Raw genomic sequence first — 23,145 nt, forward strand, 5'->3', positions numbered from 1 at the left:
AGATTTATGGTGCCGACACCAAGCCCCAGCAGTAACCCTGGAGGAAAAATAAATAAAATAAAATAAAATTTGAAATAAATGTTTAAAAAATAAATCTATTGGTGGGGGTATATAGCATAATGGTTATGCAAAGAGACTCTCATGCCTGAGGCTTTGAAGTCCCAGGTTCAATCCCCTGCACCACCATAAGCCATAGCTAATCAGTGCTCTGGTAAAGAAAAAAAAAAAAGGGAGTCAAGTTAAGCGGGTTAAGTGCCCGTGGCACAAAGCACAAGGACCAGCGTAAGGATCATGGTTCAAGCTCCTGGACCCCCACTTGCAGGGGAGTCGCTTCACAGGCAGTGAAGCAGGTCTGCAGGTGTCTATCTTTCTCTCTCTCTCTGTCTTCCCCTCCTCTCTCCATTTCTCTCTGTCCTATCCAACAACAACAACAACAACAACAACAATAACAACAACAACAACAATAATAACTACAACAACAATAAAAAACAAGAGCAACAAAAGGGAAAATAAATAAATAAATATTTTAAAAATTTTAAATAATTTTAAGGGACCAGGCAGTGGCACATCTAGTTAAAAACACACATCACAGTGCACAAGACCCTGGGTTCAAGCCCCTGGTCACCAACTACAGGGGGAAAGCTTCACAAGTGGTGAAGCAGGTCTGCAGGTGTCTCTCTGTCTCTCTCTTTCTCTATCACCTACTTACCTCTCAATTTATCTCTCTATATATCCAGTAATAAATAAAGAAACTGGGGTTGGGTGGTGGTACACCTGGTTGAGAGCACATGTTACAATAAGCAAGGACCCAGCTTTGAGCCCTCAGTCCCCACCTGCAAGGAGAAAGCTTTTTGAGTGGTGAAGCAGTGCTGCTGGTATCTGTCTTTCTCCCTCTCTATCACCCCCTTTCCTCTCAAGATTTCTGGCTGTCTCTATCCAATATACAAATTAAGATAATTTAGGGGGGTCAGGTGGTAGCATAGTGGGTTAAGCACACATGGTGCGCAGTGAAAGGACCAGCTAAAGGATCGTGGATGGAGCCCCTGGCTCCCCAACTGCAGGGTGGTCACTTCAGAAGCGGTGAAGCAGGTCTGCAGGTGTCTCCCCCACTCTGTCTCCCCTCCTCTCTCAACTTCTCTCTGTCCTTTCCAACAACAGCAGCAGCAATGACAACAATAGTAATAACAACAACAACAAGGGTAACAACAAGGGCAACAAAATGGGAAAAATGGCCTCCATGAGCAGTGAATTCATAGTGCAGGCACCAAGCTCCAGCAATAATCCTGGAGGCCAAAAAAGAAAAAAGAAAAAAAGAAAATTAAAAAAAAAAAAAAATAAATAAAATTTTAAAAATTATGTGTATTGCATCAAAGCAGAGGATTATGGGGAAGGAGGGAGGGGATGTTGAAGCCAACTCTGGGCTCCTGGTGCATAATGAACCTGTGCTCATCAGTCAGTCACTACGTGTGAACCATGGGCTCCTGGTGCATAATGAACCTGCACTCATCAGTCAGTCACTACGTGTAAACCTTTAACCACCCCCCATAAAAATGCGAAAAAGAAGAAAGTTAAAAATGAACAAACATTAAAAAACAAAACAAAAAATCTCTTATACTTTCCCTCCCTTCTGGTCTCCACATGGATTGGCACCTCTAGCTTTATTCTGCCCTGATCAGATTGAGTGACTTTAGGCAGACTTCTGTGAGTCTCAGCTTGTTCACCTGAAGCCAGAGAGTAGACTTGGTGGTTTCTAAGACCTTTGCAGATGGGAGAGCTTGTGCCTTGATCTTCCACATACCAGTTGACATTTTTCAACAACAACGAGTTCAGGGTGCTGAGCATTCAGGTAAATAAAGCTTAACTGTTGTTCTTGAGACCGCCCCCATCTCATCAAAGAGTATGAGAGGCCGTGGGACTGACACATAAGTCAATCTACTTGTGGCACTGAGTTAGTTGGTGACTTGGTCTAAATAAAATGTTGCAGACTAAGGTGAGCAGGGGGAATAAAGAACACTGGGAGGCCAAGATTCTAGCAGGTATAGAGTGCGTGCTTTGCATGTATGAGGCCCTGGTTCTATTACTAGCACAAAATAAAAATAAATAAAAAGCTTAAAGTAAAGAGCATGGGGGGGAGCTGGGTGGTGGCACACCTGGTTGAGCTCACATGCTGTAATGTGCAAGGACCCAGGTTTGAACCCCTGGTCCCCACATGCAGGGGGAAAGCTTCATGAGAAGAGAAGCAGTCTTCAGTATTGCAGATCTCTCTCTCTCTCTCTCTCTCTCTCTCTCTCTCACTTCTTCCCCTCTTGATTTCTGGCTGTCTCTATCGAATAAATAAATAAAGCTAATAAAAATATATAAAAATAAGAGCACTGGGAAGGCTTCTTAGAATTGAGTCTTGAAGTTTGAGTAGGTAGACAGAGGAGCATTCTGAAGCAGGGAAACTAATATAGAAAGGCATGGGGTAAGCAAGAAAATAGCATGTAATGTTTGGGAAGAGTAAGAACACAAACTGTGTGTGTGTGTGTGTGTGTGTGTGTGTAGTAGTAGTAGTAGTAATAGTAGTAGTGGTAGTGGTGGTGGTGGTTGTTTGAAGCAATGGTAGGGGCCAGGGAGACGGTATAGTAACTACATAAAAAGAATTTCATGCCTGAGGATCTAAAATCTCAGGTTTAGTCCTTGGTACCACCATAAACCAGAGCTGAGCAGTGCTCTGGTTTAATAAAAAAGGGGTACCAGGTGGTGGTCCAACCAGTTAAGTGCACAAGTTACCATGTGCAGGACTTGGTTTTGAGCAGGTCCTCACCTGCAGGGGTGGGGGTGGGGGCTTCATGAGTGGTAAAGCAGGCTGTAGGTCTCTCTTCTTCTCTCTCACCCTCTTTCACCCTATTTATCTCTGTCCCTATCATAATTTTAAAAAAATAGGTTAGGCCATGGCACACCCGTTTCAGCACACAAAGTACTATGAGCAAAGATCTGCATAAGGACCAGGGGTTGAGCCCCTGCACCCCACCTGCAGTGTGGGTGCTTCATAAATGGCAAAGCAGGTTTGCAGGTGTCTATCTCTCTCTCTCTATCTATCTAGCTCCCCCTCCCCTTCAATTTCTGTCTTATTGAATACAAAGAAAGAAATTTTTTTTTAAATCCACCTCATGCAGGCACTGAGCCCCAACATTAACTCTGGTGGCAAAAATAAAATAAATAAAAACAAATAAAATTTAAAATGAGGGTGGGGTAGATAGCATAATGGTTATGCAAAGAGACTCTTATGCCTGAGGTTCCAAAGTCCCAGATTCAATCCCCCTCACAATAAGCCAGAGCTTTACAGTACTCTGGTTAAAAAAATAAATAAGTGGTCCGGGAGGTGGCACAGTGGTAAAGCTTGGGACTCTCAAGCATGAGGTCCCAAGTTCTATCCCCAGCAGCTCATGTGCCAGAGTGATGTCTGGTTCTTTCTCTCTCCTTCTATCTTTCTCATAAATAAGTAAAATCTTTACTAAAAAAAAAAAAAAAAAAAAAAAAGAGGGGGCCGGGCGGTAGCGCAGCGGGTTAAGCACAAGTGGCACAAAGCACAAGGACCAGCACAAGGATCCTGGTTCAAGCCCCCGGCTCCCCACCTGCAGGGGAGTCGCTTCACAGGCTGTGAAGCAGGTCTGCAGGTGTCTGTCTTTCTCTCCCTCTCTCTGTCTCCCCCTCCTCTCTCCATTTCTCTCTGTCCTATTCAACAATGACAACATCAATAACAACAACAATAATAACTAAGACAATAAAACAACAAGGGCAACAAAAGTGAAAATAATCATTAAAAAATTAAAAAAAGAAAAAGAAAAATTAAATAAGCAAATAAAATAAAATAATGACAGAGAAAGTAGAGGGAGGAAGAGAGTCTTGAATGCACGGTAAGTTATGTGAGGAACAGCCCTAGTGAAGGAGGCTACTTAGTGACTCCTTGAAATTTTAGAGCCAAGTCCCCATTCTGCTTCAGGCAAAGCAGCTCCACTTTTACCTGCTTCATCTGCTTGATTTCATCTGACAAAAACTTTCCACTGCTAAGATAGGCAAAAGTTATGGCCAATGGGGCCACTGAAGGGTTTCTACTGGGGAAAAAGAGAAAAAGCCTCTGAAGGAGACTATGTGTGGAATGGGCAAGGGGCAGGGACTGGCTGAGTTTTGGAAATAAGAATCTTGTATGCAGCTTCCTTGATTGAAGGAGAATTTCAGTGAGGAGATGAGGTGCACACACCTCTTAGGTGGGGAGGTGCAAAACCAAGGTCTCTCTCAGGGTTGGGTGTGTGATCTCTAGAAGGTAGTCCCCCAACCTGGGGGATGGGCAGGACCCAGAGAGGGAAGAGACAGGAAGTGGGCAACTAGACTGACTAACAAAGGTGCCTGTGGCGGTTTGCCCATCCCAGGTGGGAGGGCGGAGCCTGATGTCACTTGCCATGTGGCCCAGATGCTGAGAGAGCCTGGACAAGGACCCCATTTCAGCTTGTCTGCAGTTGGTGAATGGGGTGGGGGCTGATAATCTTAGGTACCTTCAGTAATTCCCAGGGCAAGGTCCTAGGATGATGTCTGAGTTGAGGGTAGGGGTGAGATGCAGTAGTAGGTCTTGAGAGGATTCATTGAGCCTCCTCTCTATTTCCCCAGGGAACATGGGCTGTAGCTGCAGCTCAAATCCTGAAGATGACTGGATGGAAAACATTGATGTTTGTGAAAACTGCCATTATCCCATAGTCCCACTGGATGGCAAGGGCCTGGTAAGAGGCTGAAGGTTTGGTGAGGAAGTTGGGTGCAGTACTCAAGCCAGAAGAAAGCAATGGCCACCTAAGCAATGGGCTACCCCAATACAGAAAGGAAAAGTGCCCCAGGGGGACTTTCCTATGATCACACAGCAAATAGTTGATGATTTTGGGGATAATAATACCCAGTCAGCCTGGAGGAGCAAAGAGCAGGGCAATTGGAAGGGGAACCAGTCTCCTCTCTGACCTCACTGTCACCCTCTGCTCCACAGCTGCCCATGAGGAATGGCTCAGAGGTGCGGGATCCACTGGTCACCTATGAAGGCAGCGATCCCCCTGCGTCCCCATTACAAGGTGATCTAAAACAGGGACTGGAAGAAGACTTGTGGACTTTTGGTTGTGGGTTTCCACCTCCTCTCCAGTTACCCTCGACTGCATCCTACCTCTCCTGTCCTCAATTTTTCCCACAGCCCTTTATCTCCTGAACTAATTCCATGTTCCCAGCTTATTCTAGGTCTGTTTCCCATAATGCACTCTGTTATTACAGACAACTTGGTTATTGCGCTGCACAGCTATAAGCCCTCCCACGACGGGGACCTGGGCTTTGAGAAGGGTGAACAGCTGCGTATCCTGGAGCAGTGAGTACCCTCTTCTACCCCCACCCTATCCAATTTTGCCTTGCTACTGGAGATTTTACTTCCCAAAGTATCTCAGTACCTCCTGTGGTCGCAGACTGGCTTAGAGAAGGGAACTTTCAACCTAGAAGCAAAATCAGTGCTGAGCTGGAGGGTGGTTTAGCTGGGTTTTCAGGCTAGTCCAAAACTGAGCAGACATGCTCACTCCCGCTGTCGCACAGGAACGGCGAGTGGTGGAAGGCTCAGTCCCTGACCACGGGCCAAGAAGGTTTCATCCCATTCAACTTCGTAGCCAAAGCAAACAGCCTGGAGCCTGAACCGTGAGTGGGCACTTGGAGTGAGGATGGACTGGAGACCCCCAAAGAGAGGAATAATAGGGGTGAGGAAGAAAGCTTGAGGGTGATAAATAAAAGACGAGGGCCTTCTTTTCTGCCTCCGAGCAGCTGGTTCTTCAAAAACTTGAGTCGTAAGGACGCGGAGAGGCAGCTCTTGGCGCCCGGGAACACACACGGATCATTTCTGATCCGGGAGAGCGAGACCACCGCTGGTGAGCCGCGGAGCGGGGCTCTAGTGGGCGGGGTCCCTGGGGAGCAGGGCTTGGTGGGCGGGGTGTGGGCGGGACCTCGAGCTGGCTCCACCCGCGGAGGTGCGCTTTTGCAGAGGCCAGGAGGCCTAGGGGTCTTCGTGGCTCCTCACAAGACCCACTCTCCCTTCCTCTCGTTTGCATTCACTCACCCATTCACTCATTCAGGATCATTTTCGCTGTCTGTCCGGGACTTCGACCAGAATCAGGGAGAGGTTGTGAAACATTACAAGATCCGTAACCTGGACAACGGCGGCTTCTACATCTCCCCCCGCATTACTTTTTCCGGCCTGCATGAGCTGGTCCGCCATTACACCAGTGAGCCTTGGGGAAGGCCCCCTCGCCTACTCTCCCTCCCACCCCTACCCCGCGCACGTGGACCTGAGGTTCCTTTTACCTGTGTCCCGTCAACCTGCCTCCCCCAAGTCCCTCACAGTGGGGTGAGGTGCTTGTACTCTCGCTCCAGGTGTCAGGTGACAGCCTCACACCTCCCCATGCCAGTACATCTTCCCAGAACAGGGGCTTGGTGAGATGGGACTGGGTGGGGGTCACCCGAGCGCCCCCCCCACACACACACACACTGACAGCTCTGCTTCTCTTCATTGTCCTCATAGATAATTCGGATGGGCTGTGCACACGGTTGAGTCGCCCCTGCCAGACCCAGAAGCCCCAGAAGCCATGGTGGGAGGACGAGTGGGAGGTTCCCAGGGAGACGCTGAAGCTGGTGGAGCGGCTGGGGGCTGGACAATTCGGAGAAGTGTGGATGGGTGAGTGAGGCTCTCCCGGTCTGCCCGGGCAGGGGCAGGAGAGGAGTCCTGTTGCCGGGCTGCTGCCTGATTTTGGGTGCTTGGGCCCTCAGTGACTTCCCCCTCTCCCTCCCTGCTCCAGGCTATTACAATGGGCACACGAAGGTGGCAGTGAAGAGTCTAAAGCAGGGCAGCATGTCCCCCGACGCTTTCCTGGCCGAGGCCAACCTCATGAAGCAGCTGCAGCACCAGCGGCTGGTCCGGCTCTATGCGGTGGTCACTCAGGAGCCAATATACATCATCACCGAATACATGGAGAACGGTGGGCGGCGCCGCCGCGTGAGGCCGCTGGGGGGCACTGCTTGCACCGCTGCTCCTGCCCCAGGGTGGAGGAGACAAACATTTTTCCTTTTAGTCTGGTTCGGCCACTAGGGTTTCTTAGAGATTTCCTGGGTCCCTGTGGGAAAGAAGTGTGTCAACCGACTCCATCTGGGGGACATAGCCTAAGGTGGCAGATACTGGGGGAGCATTCATCCTCACTCTCACCCTACCCCTACCGAATCTTTCCTGATCTGCTGTCCTCTTTGCCTTCTTCAAAGCCCTTTCCAGATCTCAAATAAGTGAGTCCCTAGCCCCCGTTTAACTCCGTTCTGCCCCAGAGTCTTGGGAAAGCAAATCTGCCCTGAAGTTCTCTTTTTATAGTTATGTATTTTATCAGAGCACTGCTCAAGTCTGGGTTATTTTGGTGCTTCAATGTCTTACTCTCTTGAGAAGGATCTATCATCACCTTGTCCCAGTAACTCCCATTTCTGTCTTCTTCCTTCTTCTTCCTTTTTTTTTTTTAAAGTCCCCTTTTAATGTACCACCATATTTTATTTATTTATTGGACAGAGAGGGAGAGAAGGTGGGCTGGGGTAGATACCTTAATGGTTATGCAAAGAGACTCTCATGCCTGAGGCTTCAAAGTCCCAGGTTCCATCCCTCACACTACTATAAACCAGAGCTGAGCAGTGCTCTGGTAAAAGAAAGAGAGACAGGGATGGGGTAGGGGGTGGGCATCTACAGGGGGGTCGTTTCACAGGCGGTGAAGCAGGTCTGCAGGTTTCTATCTTTCTCTTCTTCTCTGTCTTTCCCATCTCTCCCGATTTCTCTCTGTCCTGTCCAACAACGATGACACCAATAACAGCAATAATAACCACAACAATGATAAAGAGAGGGAAAGAAGGGACTAGATGGTGATACCTATTTCCATGCATAAGAACCAAGGACTGAGGTTCATGCCCCTGGTCCCCACCTGCAGGGGGAAGCTTCATGAGCAGTGAAGCAGTGCTGCAGGTGTCTCTCTGTCTTTCCTTTCAATTTCTCTCTATTCTTTCTTTATATTTATTTATTTTCCCTTTTGTTGCCTTTTTTCCCCTTTTATTGTTGTTGTAGTTATTGATGTCGTCGTTAGATAAGACAGAGAGTAATGGAGAGAGGAGGGGAAGACAGAGAGAAGGAGAGAAAGATAGACACCTGCAAACCTGCTTCACCGCTGTGAAGTGACTCCCCTGCAGGTGGGGAGCCGGGGGCTTGAACCGGGATCCTTATGCTGGTCCTTGCGCTTTGTGCCACGTGCGCTTAACCCACTGTGCTACAGCCCGACTCCCTCAATTTATCTCTATTCTACCAAATAAAATAAAGTTTTTTAAAAAAGATTTTATTTATTTATTCATGAGAAAGACAGGAGGAGAGAGAGAAAGAACCAGACATCACTCTGGTACATGTGCTGCCGGGGATTGAACTCAGGACCTCATGCTTGGGAGTCTGATGCTTTATCAACTGTGCCACCTCCCGGACCACTAAAATAAAGTTTTAAAAAAGAGAGAGAAAGAGAACACCCTAAAAAAGGGACCAGGCGGTGGTGCACCAGGTTAAGCTCACATAGTACAAACCTCAAGGACCCTGGTTCAAGCCCCTGTCTCCCCACCTGCAGGGGGGGTCACTTCACAAGTGGTGAAGCAGGTTTGCAGGTGTCTGTCTTTCTTTCTCCCTCTCTGTCTTCCCCTCCCTTCTCAATTTCTCTCTGTTCTATCAAAAAAATAAATAATTTTTTAATGGCCACAGGAGCAGTGGACTGAGCACTGAGCCCCAGTAATAACCAGGCACTGAGCCCCAGTAATAACCCTGGAGACCAAAAAAAAAAATTCCTCAAAGGAATATTCTAACATAGCCTGATAGAAAATAATTTTTTAGCAGCAGAAATTCTGTATGAAAGTTTTGTTGTTGTTTTGTTTTTGCCTCCAAGGTTATCGCTGGGGCTTGATGCCAACACTATAAATCCACTGCTCCTGGAGGCCATTTTTCCCATTTTGTTGCCCTTGTTGTAATTGTAATTGTTATTGTTGTTATAGCTGTTGGAAAGGACAGAGAGAAATCGAGAGAGGAGGGGAAGACAGAGAGGAGGAAAGGAAAAACAGACACCTGCAGACCTGCTTCATGGCTTGTGAAGCGACTCCCCTGTAGGTGGGGAGCTGGGGGCTTGAAACAGGATCCTTACACTGTCCTTGCACATTTGTGCTACCGCTCAGTCCTCTGTATGAAAGCTCTTAAAATCATCTAGGATAGGGCTAGTGTGCTCGGCTTTGTCATGTACACAAACCAGGTTTGAGTCCAACCCCCAACACATTGAAGGTAGCTTTGTTGTTGTGGTCTCTCTAAAAAATTGTCTAGGGTGAATGTAATGAACAAGACAAGTGTAGAGCGAAGAGAAGAAATGGCAGTTGTGGACACTCAGAGCTTTGGGTAACAGGTTAAAAAATACGAACTTGGGGGGTCAGGCAGTAGCACATTGGGTTAAATGCACATGGCACAAAGCACAAGGACTGGCCTAAGGATCCCAGTTCAAACCCTTGACTCCCCACCTGCAGAAGGGTCACCTCTCAAGAGTTGAAGCAGGTCTGCAGGTGTCTATCTTTCTCTCCCCCCCTCCATCTTCCCCTCCTCTCTTCATTTCTCTGTCCTATCCAACAATAACAATAATGATAACAACAATGGCAAAAAAAAAAAAAAAGGGAAAAAATGGCCTCCAGGAGCAGTGGATTCATAGTGCAGGCACTGAGCCCCAGTAACAACCCTGGAGGCCAAAAAAAAAAAAATACAAACTCTGGTCTGGGAGGTGGCACAGTGGATAAAGCACTGGACTTTCAAGTATGCATGAGGTCCCAAGTTCAATCCCCAGCAGCACATATTCCAGTGTGATGTCTGGTTCTTTTTCTCTCTCTTCCTATCTTCTTATTAATAAATAAAATCTTAAAAAAGAAGAAAGAAATCTGGGAACTCCGAGTCTCAGGCATAAACATCTAATAAATAAATAAAAATAAATAAAAGAATCTGAACTCTACTGTTCTGGTGGGAAGAAGCTTATAGACCTATCCAAGCGTTCTGTGTTCTAATTCCCTGGAAAAGACTTTCTTTCTTTTAAATTTATTTATTCTTTTTTGTTGCCCTTGTTGTTTTACTGTTGTAGTTATTGTCATCGTTGTTGGATAGGACAGAGAGAAATGGAGAGAGGAGGGGAAGACAGAGAGGGGGAGAGAAAGATAGACACCTGCAGACCTGCATCACCGCTTGTGAAGCAACTCCCCTACAGGTGGGGAGCCGGGGTTTGAACCAGGATCCTTAACGCCGGTCCTTGTGCCCTGCGCCACGTGCGCTTAACCCTCTGCTCTACCGCCTGACTCCCAAGACTTTCTTTTATCTATGTTTCCTCACCCTGAATGTAGGCTCCATTATCATCCCTTATTCTCCTTTCCACATATCAGTACCTCTTTTATTATTATTATTACTACTATTATTATTATTATTTGACACCAGGGTTATCTCTGGGGCTTGGTGTCAGCACTCTGAATGCACTGCTCACTGAGCTATTTTCTTCTTCTTCTTTTTTTTTTGTTTGTTTCTACTTTATTTGATAGAAAAGAGAGAGGAGGGGGTAAATAGACAGGGAAGGAGTCAGACAGACACTTGCAGACCTCCTTCACCAATTGTGAATCATCCCCCCCTTAGGTGAAGATTGGGGGCTCAAGCCCCATTCCACCACCTGCCCCCCCAACCCCAACAGTATCTTTTTGTCTATTATGCTGTCTTCCCCACTCCACATATTAAACTCTGTTTCTAGACTTTCAGTTAGAAGAAAGGGCTTGGGAGCTGCCCCCTGGGGCAAGTTGGGTTAGCAACTCTTGCTTCTGCTCACAGGAAGTCTTGTGGATTTTCTGAAGACCTCCACAGGCATGAAACTGACCGTCAGCAAGCTCTTGGACATGGCAGCACAAGTACGAAGACAGGATGGGCTTGGCATGGGCATAGGACATGAGGTAAGGGGTAAGAGTGTCTGACCCTGGGCTGCCGATCTATACATGACTTGCAGATTGCAGAAGGCATGGCATTCATTGAAGAACGGAATTATATCCACCGTGACCTGAGGGCTGCCAACATCCTGGTGTCTGACACCCTGAGCTGCAAGATTGCAGACTTTGGCCTAGCACGCCTCATTGAGGACAACGAGTACACAGCCAGGGAAGGTAGGAATGGCATGTAAAGGAAGTGTGTGGAGTCCAAATGATGGCCCACCTAATAGAGCACACACATTACTGTGTGCAAGGACCCAGGTTCAAGCCCCTGCTCCCCACCTGCAGGGGACAGACTTCACAAGCAGTGAAGCAGGTCTGCAGGTCTTGGTCTCTCTCTCTCCCCCTTTCTGTTTCTATTCAAAATAACAAATAAATTAATAATAATAAAAGAAGTGTGGGGTCTTCAGGGTCTGCCCAGACAACTCCAGGTGACCTCCCTCTGCTACCTTACCCCAACCTCAGGTGCCAAGTTTCCCATTAAGTGGACAGCGCCAGAAGCCATTAACTACGGGACATTCACCATCAAATCGGATGTGTGGTCTTTTGGGATCCTGCTGACAGAGATTGTCACCCATGGACGCATTCCTTATCCAGGTCAGGTACAGGATGGGAACTGAAAGGATAATGAGAAGGAACAATGAGGGGGCCGGGCAGTAGCACACCTTGTTAAGCGCACATGGCACAAGGTACAAGGAGCAGCGCAAGGATCCAGGTTTGAGCCCCTAGCTCCCCACCTGCAGAGGAGTTGCTTCACAGGCAGTGAAGCAGGTCTGCAGGTGTCTGTCTTTCTCTCCCCCTCTCTGTTTTCCCCTCCTCTCTCCATTTCTCTCTGTCCTATCCAATAACAACAATAATAGCAATAACAACAACAAACATGGAAAAAGATGTCCACTATTATCAGTAGATTTGTAGTGCGCACCGAGCCATAGTGATAACCCTGGAGGCAAAAAAAAAGAAAGAAAGAAAGAAAGAAAGAGAGAAAAAACAGATCCACATGTTTCCATGCATTCCTTTCCAGGTTCAGAATCTGAAGCTCTCTAGCTACTTCTCCACCATATCTCTCACATACGGATGTGATGCATTCCCAAAAAGATGTCACATCTCCTAGGACTGGCTTCCAACTCTGCCTCTGGGTATCTCTCCTCTTTCTATCTGTCTGTCTCTGTCTTTCTTTCTCTCTCTCTCTACCCCTTCAGTATTTCCACATCTTTACTTCCTACACAGATAGCTTCTTATGGTAGAAAAGGATTTTGCACGGTCAGGTGGTGGCACACTCAATTTAACGCACATATCCTCATGCACAAGTATCCAGGTTCGAGTCCCCACTCCCCACCTGCAGGGAGGAAGTTTCATGAGCAATGAAGTAGGTCTACAGGCATATCTTTCTCTTTCTTTCTCTATCTTCCCTTCCTTCTTAATTTCTCTCTGTCCTGTCAAATAAAAATAAAATATTTCTAAAATAAATTTTTTTTAAATGAGGGGGCTATGTGATAGTGCAGCGGGTTAAGTGCAGGTGGCGCAAAGCGCAGGGACCGGCAGAAGGATCCCAGTTCTAGCCCCCCAGCTCCCCATCTACAGGGGAGTCGCTTCACAGGCGGTGAAGCAGGTCTGCAGGTGTCTCTCTCTCCATTTCTCTCTGTCCTATCCAACAACAATGACATCAATAACAACAACAATAATAACTACAACAATAAAACAACAAGGGCAACAAAAGGGAATGAATAAATAAATAAATAAAATACTTTAAAAATGAAGAAGAATGAGAAGGATAATAAGGAGGAAGGAATTTGCTCAGGAGGTCAGAGGTCTGTCTTTTATTACCAGAACTGCTACAATGCTAACTCTCTGGGTGGTGGTGAGCAGACCATTCCTTCTTTCCCGTGGGATAGGAAGATGGTGCCATCAGTAGAATAATAAACTCTTAAATAATAATTTTTTTTTTTTTTTGGAGAGAGACAGAGAAAAACTGAGAAGTACGGGGGGAGATAGAGAGGAAGAGAGAAAGACAGTTGCAGCTCTGTTTCACCACTCATGAAGCTTTTCCCCCTGCAGGTGGGGGCTGGGGGCTTGAACCTAGATCTTTGTGAATTGTAGCATGTGTGCTCAACCAGCTGCACCCACTACCTGGCTCCTGAAACAGATTTTCATGCTGGAGACACCAAAGGTTCCAGGTTTAATCTCTGTATTTATTTATTTATTTATTTATTTATTTTATTACCAGAGCACTGCTCAGCTCTGGCTTATGGTGGTACAGGGGATTGAACCTGGGACTTTGGAGCCGCAGGCATGAGAGTCTATTTGCATAACCATTATGCTATCTACCCCTGCCCTTTTCTTTTAAAATATATGTATTGTCCTTATTTCATATGAGATAGTTTCACAAGAGAGTAGCAAGAGGCAGGGCAGATAGCATAATGATTGTGCAAAGTGACTATCATGCCTAAGGTTTTGAAGTCCCAGGTTAAATCGCCCACCACCATAAGCCAGAGGCCAGCACTGCTTTGATGATATATATATATTTTATATAAATATAATATATATATATATATATATATATTCAAACTGTAAGTCTGGCTTGTTGTGGGACTCAATATGCTTATAAAAATAAAAACAGAAAAAATAAAGGAATAGCCAGTGCACCATTCAGGTACGTGTGGAACTGGATCCACATTAGGAGTCTCTGTATGCAAGTGCCACACTTTGCTAGCTGAGTTATTTTCCAGCCACTGAAAATTTCTCTTTCTCACTCTTCTCTCTCTCTCTTTCTTTCACAACCAGGGTTGTCTTTGGGACTCAATGCCTGCCCAACTCCATTGATCCCTACAGCCATGTTTTTTGATAGAAGGTGAGAGATAAAGAGGTAGCTAGGACAGAGAGAATAGAGACAATGAGAGAGACCTGCAGCACTGTTTCGCTGCTTGCGATTTTTCTCCCAAGAGATGGGACTAGAGACTTGAACACAGGTAACATGTGCAGTCAGCCAGGTCAGTCACCCTCGCCATTCCTCTCTCTTCCCTTCTCCTCCCCTCTCCTCCCCCTCCCCTCTCTTCCCCTCCCCTCCCCTCCCCTCCGCTCCCCTCTCCTCTCCACCCTCCCCTCTCCTCTCCACCCTCCCCTCTCTTCTCCTCCCCTCCCTTCCCCTCCCCTCTCTTCTCCTCCCCTCCCCTCCCTTCCCCTCTCTTCTCCTCCCCTCCCCTCCCTTCCCTTCCCCTCTCTTCTCCTCCCCTCCCCTCCCTTCCCTTCCCCTCTCTTCTCCTCCCCTCCCCTCTCTATTCCTCTCTCTTCCCTTCTCCTCCCCTCCTCTCCTCTCCCCTCCCCTCTCTTCTCCTCCCTTCCCTTCCCTTCCCCTCCCCTCTCCTCTTCCCCACCCTCTCTTCTCCTCCCCTCCCCTCTCCTTTCCTCTCTTCTCCTCTCCTCTCCTTTCTTCTCCCCTCCCCTCCCCTCCCCTCCCCTCCCCTCTCCTCTCCTCTCCTCTCCTCTCCTCTCCTCTCCTCTCCTCTCCTCTCCTTTCTTCTCCTCCCCTCCCCTCCCCTCCCTTTCTCCCTCCCCTTCCCCCCTCTCCTGTCCTCTCCTGTCCTCTCCTCTCCTTTCTTCCCCTCCCCTCTCTTCTCCTACCCTCCCCTCCCTTCCTCTCCCCTCTCCTATTCCCTCCCCTTCCCTCTCCTCTCCTCCCCTCCTTCTCCTTTTTTCTCCTCCCCTCTCCTCCCCTCCCTTCCCCTCTCCTCTCCCCTCCTCTCTTCTCCTTCTCCCCTTCTCTCCCCACTCCTTTTCCTGCATGCATAAACTAAGGATTGAATTCAGGATCTCATACATAAGAAGCATGTGCATAGTCCACCACTGCGCTGTAGTCCAGTTCCCTATGAAGGATTTTGTCTAAAGTGACATGTAAACAGATAATTACCACCCTCTCCTATCCTGCCTTCAACCTGTTGTACAATGTTCTTTAAAAAAAATTACTTTGGGAATGGGCGGTGGCACACCTGGTTGAGCGCATATATTATAGTGCTCAAGTACCTGAGTTCGAGCCCCCAGCCCCCACCTGCAGGGAGAAAGCTTTGCAAGTGGTGGAGCAGTGCTGCAGGTGTCTCTCTCTCTCTCTCAATCTTCCCAACTGTCTCAATTTCTATCCAATAAATAAAGATAATAAAAATTATTTTATTGACTTTATTTATTTGATAGGGACAGAAATTGAGAGGGAAGGGGGAGATAGAGTGGGAGACAGACAGAGACACCTGCAGCACTGCTTTACCACTTGTAAAGCTTTCCCCCTGCAGGTGGGGACTGGGGGCTCAAACCTGGGTCCTTGTGCTTTGTAACATGTGCGCTCAAGTAGGTGTGCCACCACCTGGCGCCTTGGACAATGTTCTATACCCTTTCATTCAGCCAGGACAGTAATGGAATAATTTGTAAGAACCTACTAGGAACTCTGGGGAAAAGAAATGGAATATAGAGCAGTAGGGAAGTTCTGGAGCACAGTGATGGATTTACAGACTCCCCACATTGCTAAACCTTTGCACAAACCTTTCCTCCTAGGAGGAAGGTAAAAGCAGCTTAGAATCAAGTGAGAGCCTGCAGGACCTCCCTGCCCTGGACCGGCCCCATCATGGAGTCCAGGGGCAGTTCTGGGACTCAAATGATATTTCAATAGGGCTCTTCTTTTTTTTTTAATTAATTAATTTATTTATTCCCTTTTGTTGCCCTTGTTTATTGTTGTACTTATTGATATTGTTGTTGGATAGTACAGAGAGAAATGGGGAGAGGAGGGGGAGACAGAGAGGAGGAGAGAAAGACACCTGCAGACCTGCTTCACCACATGTGAAGCGACTCCCCTGCAGGTGGGGAGCCGGGGGCTCAAACCGGGATCCTTGTGCCGGTCCTTGTGCTTTGCGCCACACACACTTAACCTGCTGCACTATCGCCCAACTCCCTGTTCTCCTTTTCTTTTCTTTTCTTTCTTCCTTCTTTTATTTTTTTATTTCTTTATTGGGGAATTCATGTTTTACATTCAACAGTAAATACAATACTTTGTGCATGCATAACATTCCCCAGTTTCCCATATAACAATACAACCCTCATTAGGTCCTCTGTCACCCTTCATGGACCTGTATTCCCAGAGTCTTTTACTTTGGTGCGATATGCCGATTCCATTTCAGGTTCTACTTTTTTTTTTTTTTTTAATATGTATCATTTTACTGGGGAAAAATAATGGCTTACAGGGTCAGTTGTTGACACATAGGTACAGCCTTTCCTCTTGGTGGGTGTCTGTAGAGCACGGCCTTCACACTCAAGGTCCTGAGTTCAGTCCTGAGCATTGCTTGTGCTTGAGTGGTGCTCTGGTTTTCTCTCCTATTATTATTAATAACTAAATCTATAAATAACATTTGTTTATAGATTTTTTTATTAATTAGAGAAAGAGAACTTGAGATATGCAATTCAGAGGTCAAACTCAAACCTCATGCCTGAGAGTCCAATGCTTTATTTAATGTTCTACTTCCTGGGCTAGCTTTTATAACTTTGTTTAAAAGATTTAGTGGGAGTCGGGCTGTAGCACAGCGGGTTAAGCGCAGGTGGCGCAAAGCACAAGGACCGGCATAAGGATCCCGGTTCGAGCCCCGGCTCCCCACCTGTAGGGGAGTCACTTCACAGGCGGTGAAGCAGGTCTGCAGGTGTCTGTCTTTCTCTCCTCCTCTCTGTCTTCCCCTCCTCTCTCCATTTCTCTCTGTCCTATCCAATAATGACAACAACGATAACTACAACAATAAAACAACAAGGGCAACAAAAGGGAATAAATAAATAAAATAAATATTTTAAAAAATTAAAAAAAAAAAAAGATTTAGTATAGGGGGCTGGGCAGTGACACACCCTGTTAAGTGCACATAGTACTAAGTGCAAAGACCTGAGCAAGGATCTGGGTTCAAAACCCTGGCTCCCCACCTGCAGTAGGGACACTTCATGAGGGTTAAGCAGGTGTGCAGGTCTTTATCTTTCTCTCTTTTTCTCTATTTCCCCCCTGCTCTCTCAATTTCTGTCCTATCTAATAAAATGGAAAAAATGGCCACCAGGAGCAGTGGATTCATAGTGCCAGCAGCAAACCCCAGAGATGACCATGGAGGCAAAAATAAATAAAAATAAAAACAAAAATTAAAATATTTTATATATTTATTAATGAAAGACATAAGGAGAGAGAGAGAGACAGAGAGAAAACCAGCCATCATTCAGATAGGTGTGCTGCTGGGAATCAAACTCGGCACCTCATGCTTGAGAGTCCAGCAATTTATCCACTGCACCACCTCCCAGATCACCACTTTAAAAAAAAAAAAAAAAAAAAAAAAAGATCTGGGAGTCGGGCAGTAGCACAACGGGTTAAGAGCAGGTGACACAAAGCATAAGGGTCCTGGTTCAAGCCCCCTGGATCCCCACCTGCAGAAGAGTCGCTTCACAGGCGGTAAAGCAGGTCTGCAGTTGTCTATCTTTCTCCCCTACTCTATCTTTCCTTCCTCTCTCCATTTCTCTCTGTCCTATCAAACAGCAATAATAATAACAACAATAATAACAACAATGATAAAGAACAACAAGGGCAACAAAAGGGAAAAAAATAGCCTCCAGGAGCAGTGGATTTGTAGTGCAGGCACCGAGCCCCAGCAATAACCTTGGAGGCAAAAAATAAATAAATACATAAAAATAAGAGGGTAGATAGCATAATGGTTATGCAAAGAGACCCTCATGCCTGAGGCTCTGAATTCCCAAGTTTAATTCCCACACCACCATAAACCAGAGCTGAGCAGTGCTCTGGTTAAAAAAAAAAAAAAAAAAGATTTAGGGGGTCGGGTGGTAGTGCAGTGGGTTAAGTGAATGTGGTGTGAAACGCAAAGACTGATGTAAGGATCCCAGTACAAGTCCCTGGTCCCCACCTGCAGGCGGAGAGCTTTGCAAGTGGTGAAGCAGAGCTGCAGGTGTTTCTCTGTCTCTCTCCCTCTCTGCCTCCCCCTTCCCACTTGATTTCTGACTGTCTCTATCCAATACATAAACAGAAATGAAAAAGAAAGAAAAACAGGAAGGAGAGAAGTCTTACATGTTACCATGTACAAAGACATAGGTGCAAGCCCCTGGTCCTCACCTGGAGGAATCTTCGTGAAGCAGTGCTGCAGGTGTCTCTGTCTCTCTTCCTCTCTGTCCTATCAAATTAAAAAAAAAAAATGGGGGGATGATGGCCACTGAAAGTGGTGGATTTTATGTGCAGCATAAAATGTGCCCCAGCAATAACCCTGGTGACAATAAAAAGAAAAACAATGGGAAAAAAGAAAGAAAAAGATGAAACAAGGAGCTACATGTCCGCAGCGGCATTGCAGTTCTCCAGAACAGCCTTTAAAAAACAATCAAATAGTTATTTATTTTCCCCTTTTGTTGCCCTTGTTGTTTTTTATTGTTGTTGAAGTTATCGTTGTTGTTACTGATGTCATTGTTGTTGGATAGGACAGAAAGAAATGGAGAGAGGAGGGGAAGACAGAGAGGGGGAGAGAAAGAGAGACACCTGCAGACCTGCTTCACTGCTTGTGAAAGGGCTCCCCTGCAGGTGGAGAACTAGGGGCTCCAACCAGGATTCTTAAGCCAGCCCTTGTGCTTCATGCCATGTGTGCTTATCCCACTGCGCTACCACCCAGTCCTTTTTTTTTTTTTTTTTTTAAACCAGAGCACTATTCAGCTCTGGCTTATGGTGGTGCAAGGGACTGAACCTGGGGCTTTGAAGCCTCAGGCATGAGAATCTTTTTGCACAACCAGTATGCTATCTTCTGTCTGCCCTAGGACAGCTTTTCTTTCTTTCTTTTTTTTTTTTTTAACTTTTAAAAAATATTTATTTATTTTCCCATTTTTTGTTTCCTTTGTTTTTTATTGTTGTAATTATTGTTGTTGTTATTGATGTCGTCATTGTTGCATAGGACAGAGAGAAATGGAGAGAGGAAGGGAAGACAGAGAGGGGGAGCAAAAGACAGACACCTGCAGAACTGCTTCACTGCTTGTGAAGCGACTCCCCTGCAGGTGGGGAGCTGGGGGCTCAAACCGGGATCCTTACTCCAGTCCTTGGGTTTTGCGCCACGTGCGCTTAACCTGCTGCGCTACCGCCCGACTCCCTCTTTATTTTTCATTTTTAAACTGGGAGTGGGACTAGCTTTTTTTAAAAAAAGACTATATTTATTTATTAATGAGCCAGCCGTTAGGAGTTGGGTGGCAGCGCAGCAGGTTAAGCGCACGTGGCGCAAAGTGCAAGGACCTGCATGAGGATCTGAGTTCGAGCCCCTGTCTCCCCATTTGCAGGGGCGTTGCTTCACAAGAGGTGAAGCAGGTCTGCAGGTGTCTATCTTTCTCTCCCCCTGTCTGTCTTCCACTCCTCTGTCCTGTCCAACAAGGACGACAATAATAACTACAACAATAAAAAACAAGGGCACAAAACAGAATAAATAAATAAAGTAAAGATTAAAAAAAAAAAGCATCAGACATCACTCTGGTGCATGTGCTACAGGGGACTGAACTCAGGACCTTGTGCTTGAGAGTCTAATGTCTTATCCACTGCCACTGTGCCATCTCCTGGACCACCCACCTCTTTTTTTATTATAAAATATTTTATTTACAATCCCCCTTACCACCATAAGCCAGAGCTGAGCAGTGCTCTGGTGTTTCTCTACCACCCCACCCTGTGTGTGTGTGTGTGTGTGTGTGTCTGCATCTCTCTCAAAATAAAATAAAAAATATATTAACTCATTGGCTAGGAACAGAGAAATTGAGAAGAAGGAGGAGATAGAGCAAGAGAAAGAGAAAAAGACACCTGTAATCACAGCCATTGAAGGTTCACTCATGTAGGTGGGAACTGGGGGGCTTGAAGAGCTTGAACACAGGTCCTTCCTTGCCCATTGTATTGTAATGTGTGTGCTCAACCACTTACACCCCTGCCCAGCTCCAGCATTATGCTCTCTCCCAATCCCTTAAGCTTTCTTCATTGTGGTGGGAGCTGGGCTCAAAGCTGGGTTACACATATGGCAAAGCAATACATTATTTCAGTGAGCTATTTTGCTGACCCCCCAAGATCACTTTTTTTAAAATATTTATTTTATTTATTTATTCCCTTTTATTGCCCTTGTTGTTTTATTGTTGTAGTTATTATTGTTGTTGTCGTCGTTGTTGGATAGGACAGAGAGAAATGGAGAGAGGAGGGGAAGACAGAGAGGAGGAGAGAAAGATAGACACCTGCAGACCTGCTTCACCGCCTGTGAAGCTACTCCCCAGCAGGTGGGGAGCCGGGGTTCGAACCGGGATCTTTATGCCGGTCCTTGTGCTTTGCGCCACCTTCACTTAACCCGCTGCGCTACAGCCCGACTCCCCCAAGATCACTTTTTAGGTTAATAAAGATTTTATTTATTGTGTGTGGTCCACGAGGTAGCTCAGTGGATAAAGCATTAGACTCTCAAGCATGAGGTCCTGAGTTCAATATCTGGCGGCACATGTACCAGAGTGATGTCTGGTTCTTTCTCTCTCCTCTTATATTTATCATTAATAAATAAATAAGATCTAAAAAAAAAAAAAGACTTTATTAGGAGGAGAGGGAGAAAGAGAACCAGACATCATTCTGCTGCAAGTTCTGCTGGTGATCAAACTCATTTTTTTTTTTTTAAAGAAAGTAGGATTTTTTATTTTTTTATTTTTTTACCAGAGTACTGCTCAGCTCAGGCTTATGGTGGTGCAGGGGATTGAACCCGGGACTTTGGAGCCGCAGGCATGAGAATCTCTTTGCATAACCATTGTGCTATCTACCCCTGTCCTCTTTTTTTTTTTTTTTTTTAAGATTTTATTTATTTATTAATGAGAAAGATAGGAGGAGAGAGAAGAAAGAACCAGACATCACTCTGGCACATGTGCTGCCTGGGATTGAACTCAGGACCTCATGCTTGACAGTCCAAAGCTTCATCACTGCGCCACCTCCCGGACCACAGGACGTCGTTCTTAAGAGTCTAAACATGGGGATCAGGCAGTAGTAAAGCGGGTTAAGCACATACAGCGCAAAGTGCGAGGACCAGCTTAAGGATCCAAGTTGGAGCCCCTGGCTCCCCACCTGCAGGGGGGTCGCTTCACAAGCAGTGAAGCAGGTTTGCAGGTGTCTATCTTTCTTTCCCCCCTCTGTCTTCCCCTCCTCTCTCCATTTCTCTCTGTCCTATCCAACAACAACGACATCAATAACAACAAAATAATAGTAATAACCACAACAGTGATATACAACCAGGGCAACAAAAGGGGGGTGGGAGAAAATATATATATATATTTTGCCTTCAGGGATATTGCTGGGGCTCGGTGCCTGAACTATATGAATCCACTGCTCCTGTGGCCATTTTTTTTCGATTTTCTTTAGATAGGACAGAGAGAAATTGAAAGGGGAGGGGAAGATAGGGAGAGAGAAAAAAAAAAGACACCTGAAGATTCACTTCACTGCTTCTGAAGTGACACCCCCCACCCCCCGCAGGTGGGGAGCCGGTGGCTCAAACTGGGATCCTTGCACAGGACCTTGTGCTTTGTACTAACCTGGTGTGCCAATGCCTGGTCCCAAGAGCCTAATACTTTATCCTGAGTCACTTCATGGAACACATAAGATTTTCTTATATTTTATTTTATTTACCTGAGAGGCAGAATATTGCCAAGGGTCAACCTCAGAAGCAGCTGCTCCTCAGTTTGATGCTCATCATCACATGTGCCAGAATGATGTTCGGGTTCTTTTTCCTTTCTCTCTCTCCTCCTCTCATATATATATTTCAGTTAAAATCACTTTTTTTTTTCCTCCAGGGTTATTGCTGGGGCTCAGTGCCTGCACTACGAATCCACTGCTCTTAGAGGCTATTTTTTCCCTTTTGTTGCCCTTGTTGTTTATCATTGCTGTTGTTATTATTGTTTTTGTTGCTCTCATTGTTGTTGGATAGGACAGAGAGAAATGGAGAGAGGAGGGGAAGACAGAGAGGAGGAGAGAAAGACACCTGCAGACCTGCTTCACCGTTTGTGAAGCGACCCCCCTGCAGGTGGGGAGCTGAGGGCTTGAACTGGGATCCTTACGCATCCTTGATCTTCGAGCCACAAGCTTAACCCACTGCAGTACCACCTAACCTTTTCTTCCTTCCTTCCTTCTTTCCTTCCTTCCTTCCTTCCTTCCTTCCTTCCTTCCTTCCTCCCTCCCTCCCTCCCTCCCTCCCTCCCTCCCTTCCTTCCTTCCTTCCTTCCTTCCTTCCTTCTTTCCTACCTTTCTTTTAACGAGGGAGTGATCAGATCATAGTCACAGCATAAATGGTGCTAGGACTGGAACCCAGAACCTCATGATGCAAGTCCTGTGATCTACCGGCAGACTCACTCAGGGTCCTTCTGAATTGTGCTTGTGCTGTGCCAGTGGTTAAATATTCTGAATATTGCCCCTGTGGGCTTCCAAAGTCTAGAGCTTTGAAGTTTCTCTTTCTGACCTCCAGGGATGACCAATCCTGAGGTGATTCAGAACCTGGAGCGAGGCTACCGCATGGTGCAACCTGACAACTGTCCGGAGGAGCTGTACCATCTCATGATGTTGTGCTGGAAGGAGCACCCAGAGGATCGGCCCACCTTTGACTACCTGCGCAGTGTGCTGGAGGACTTTTTCACTGCCACAGAGGGCCAGTACCAGCCCCAACCCTGAGGGCCTAGCTGGCTGGAGAAGAGAAGTTCTTGGGCCACATACAAGTGGCCTGTGCACACCTGGAGTTTGCCCAGGAATCCTGCCCCTGTGTGACACATACACTTCTCATATCTCCTCCCTGAGCTCTGCACATGTGTGGCCTGTGCATGTGTGTCTGGGCCTGCCCACATCTGTCTTCCACAGAGAGAGGAGATGTCTCTGACTGACACCAGCTTCTGCCCACCCTCCTTTCCTTCCCTCAGGTCATTAAGAACCTCCTTAATGGCCTGGGCCTTATCTATTACCTCTGTGCTCCTCAGTGCCTAGCCCACACAGGAAGGAGCTCAATAAATGTCTGTTTGTTGATGACAGTTGTA

At 46.5% G+C, this 23,145-nt stretch overlaps 1 protein-coding gene across 1 annotated transcript in view; it reads left to right on the forward strand.

Annotated features, from left to right (window-relative positions):
* LCK (LCK proto-oncogene, Src family tyrosine kinase) overlaps nucleotides 1-23,145 on the forward strand; it is a 40,535-nt gene extending 17,390 nt beyond the window's left edge. The window contains exons 2-13 of the mRNA XM_007523260.3: nucleotides 4,648-4,757; nucleotides 5,012-5,093; nucleotides 5,287-5,377; nucleotides 5,596-5,694; nucleotides 5,818-5,921; nucleotides 6,126-6,275; nucleotides 6,572-6,724; nucleotides 6,846-7,025; nucleotides 10,940-11,016; nucleotides 11,112-11,265; nucleotides 11,557-11,688; nucleotides 22,587-23,145. Of these exons, the coding sequence (XP_007523322.1) occupies nucleotides 4,653-4,757; nucleotides 5,012-5,093; nucleotides 5,287-5,377; nucleotides 5,596-5,694; nucleotides 5,818-5,921; nucleotides 6,126-6,275; nucleotides 6,572-6,724; nucleotides 6,846-7,025; nucleotides 10,940-11,016; nucleotides 11,112-11,265; nucleotides 11,557-11,688; nucleotides 22,587-22,789 (1,530 nt within the window). The 5' untranslated portion in view covers nucleotides 4,648-4,652 and the 3' untranslated portion in view covers nucleotides 22,790-23,145. The remainder of the gene's footprint in view (nucleotides 1-4,647; nucleotides 4,758-5,011; nucleotides 5,094-5,286; nucleotides 5,378-5,595; nucleotides 5,695-5,817; nucleotides 5,922-6,125; nucleotides 6,276-6,571; nucleotides 6,725-6,845; nucleotides 7,026-10,939; nucleotides 11,017-11,111; nucleotides 11,266-11,556; nucleotides 11,689-22,586) is intronic.

Source organism: Erinaceus europaeus, chromosome 13 (assembly GCF_950295315.1).
Source record: "Erinaceus europaeus chromosome 13, mEriEur2.1, whole genome shotgun sequence".
In the NCBI taxonomy this organism is placed as follows: Eukaryota; Metazoa; Chordata; class Mammalia; order Eulipotyphla; family Erinaceidae; genus Erinaceus; species Erinaceus europaeus.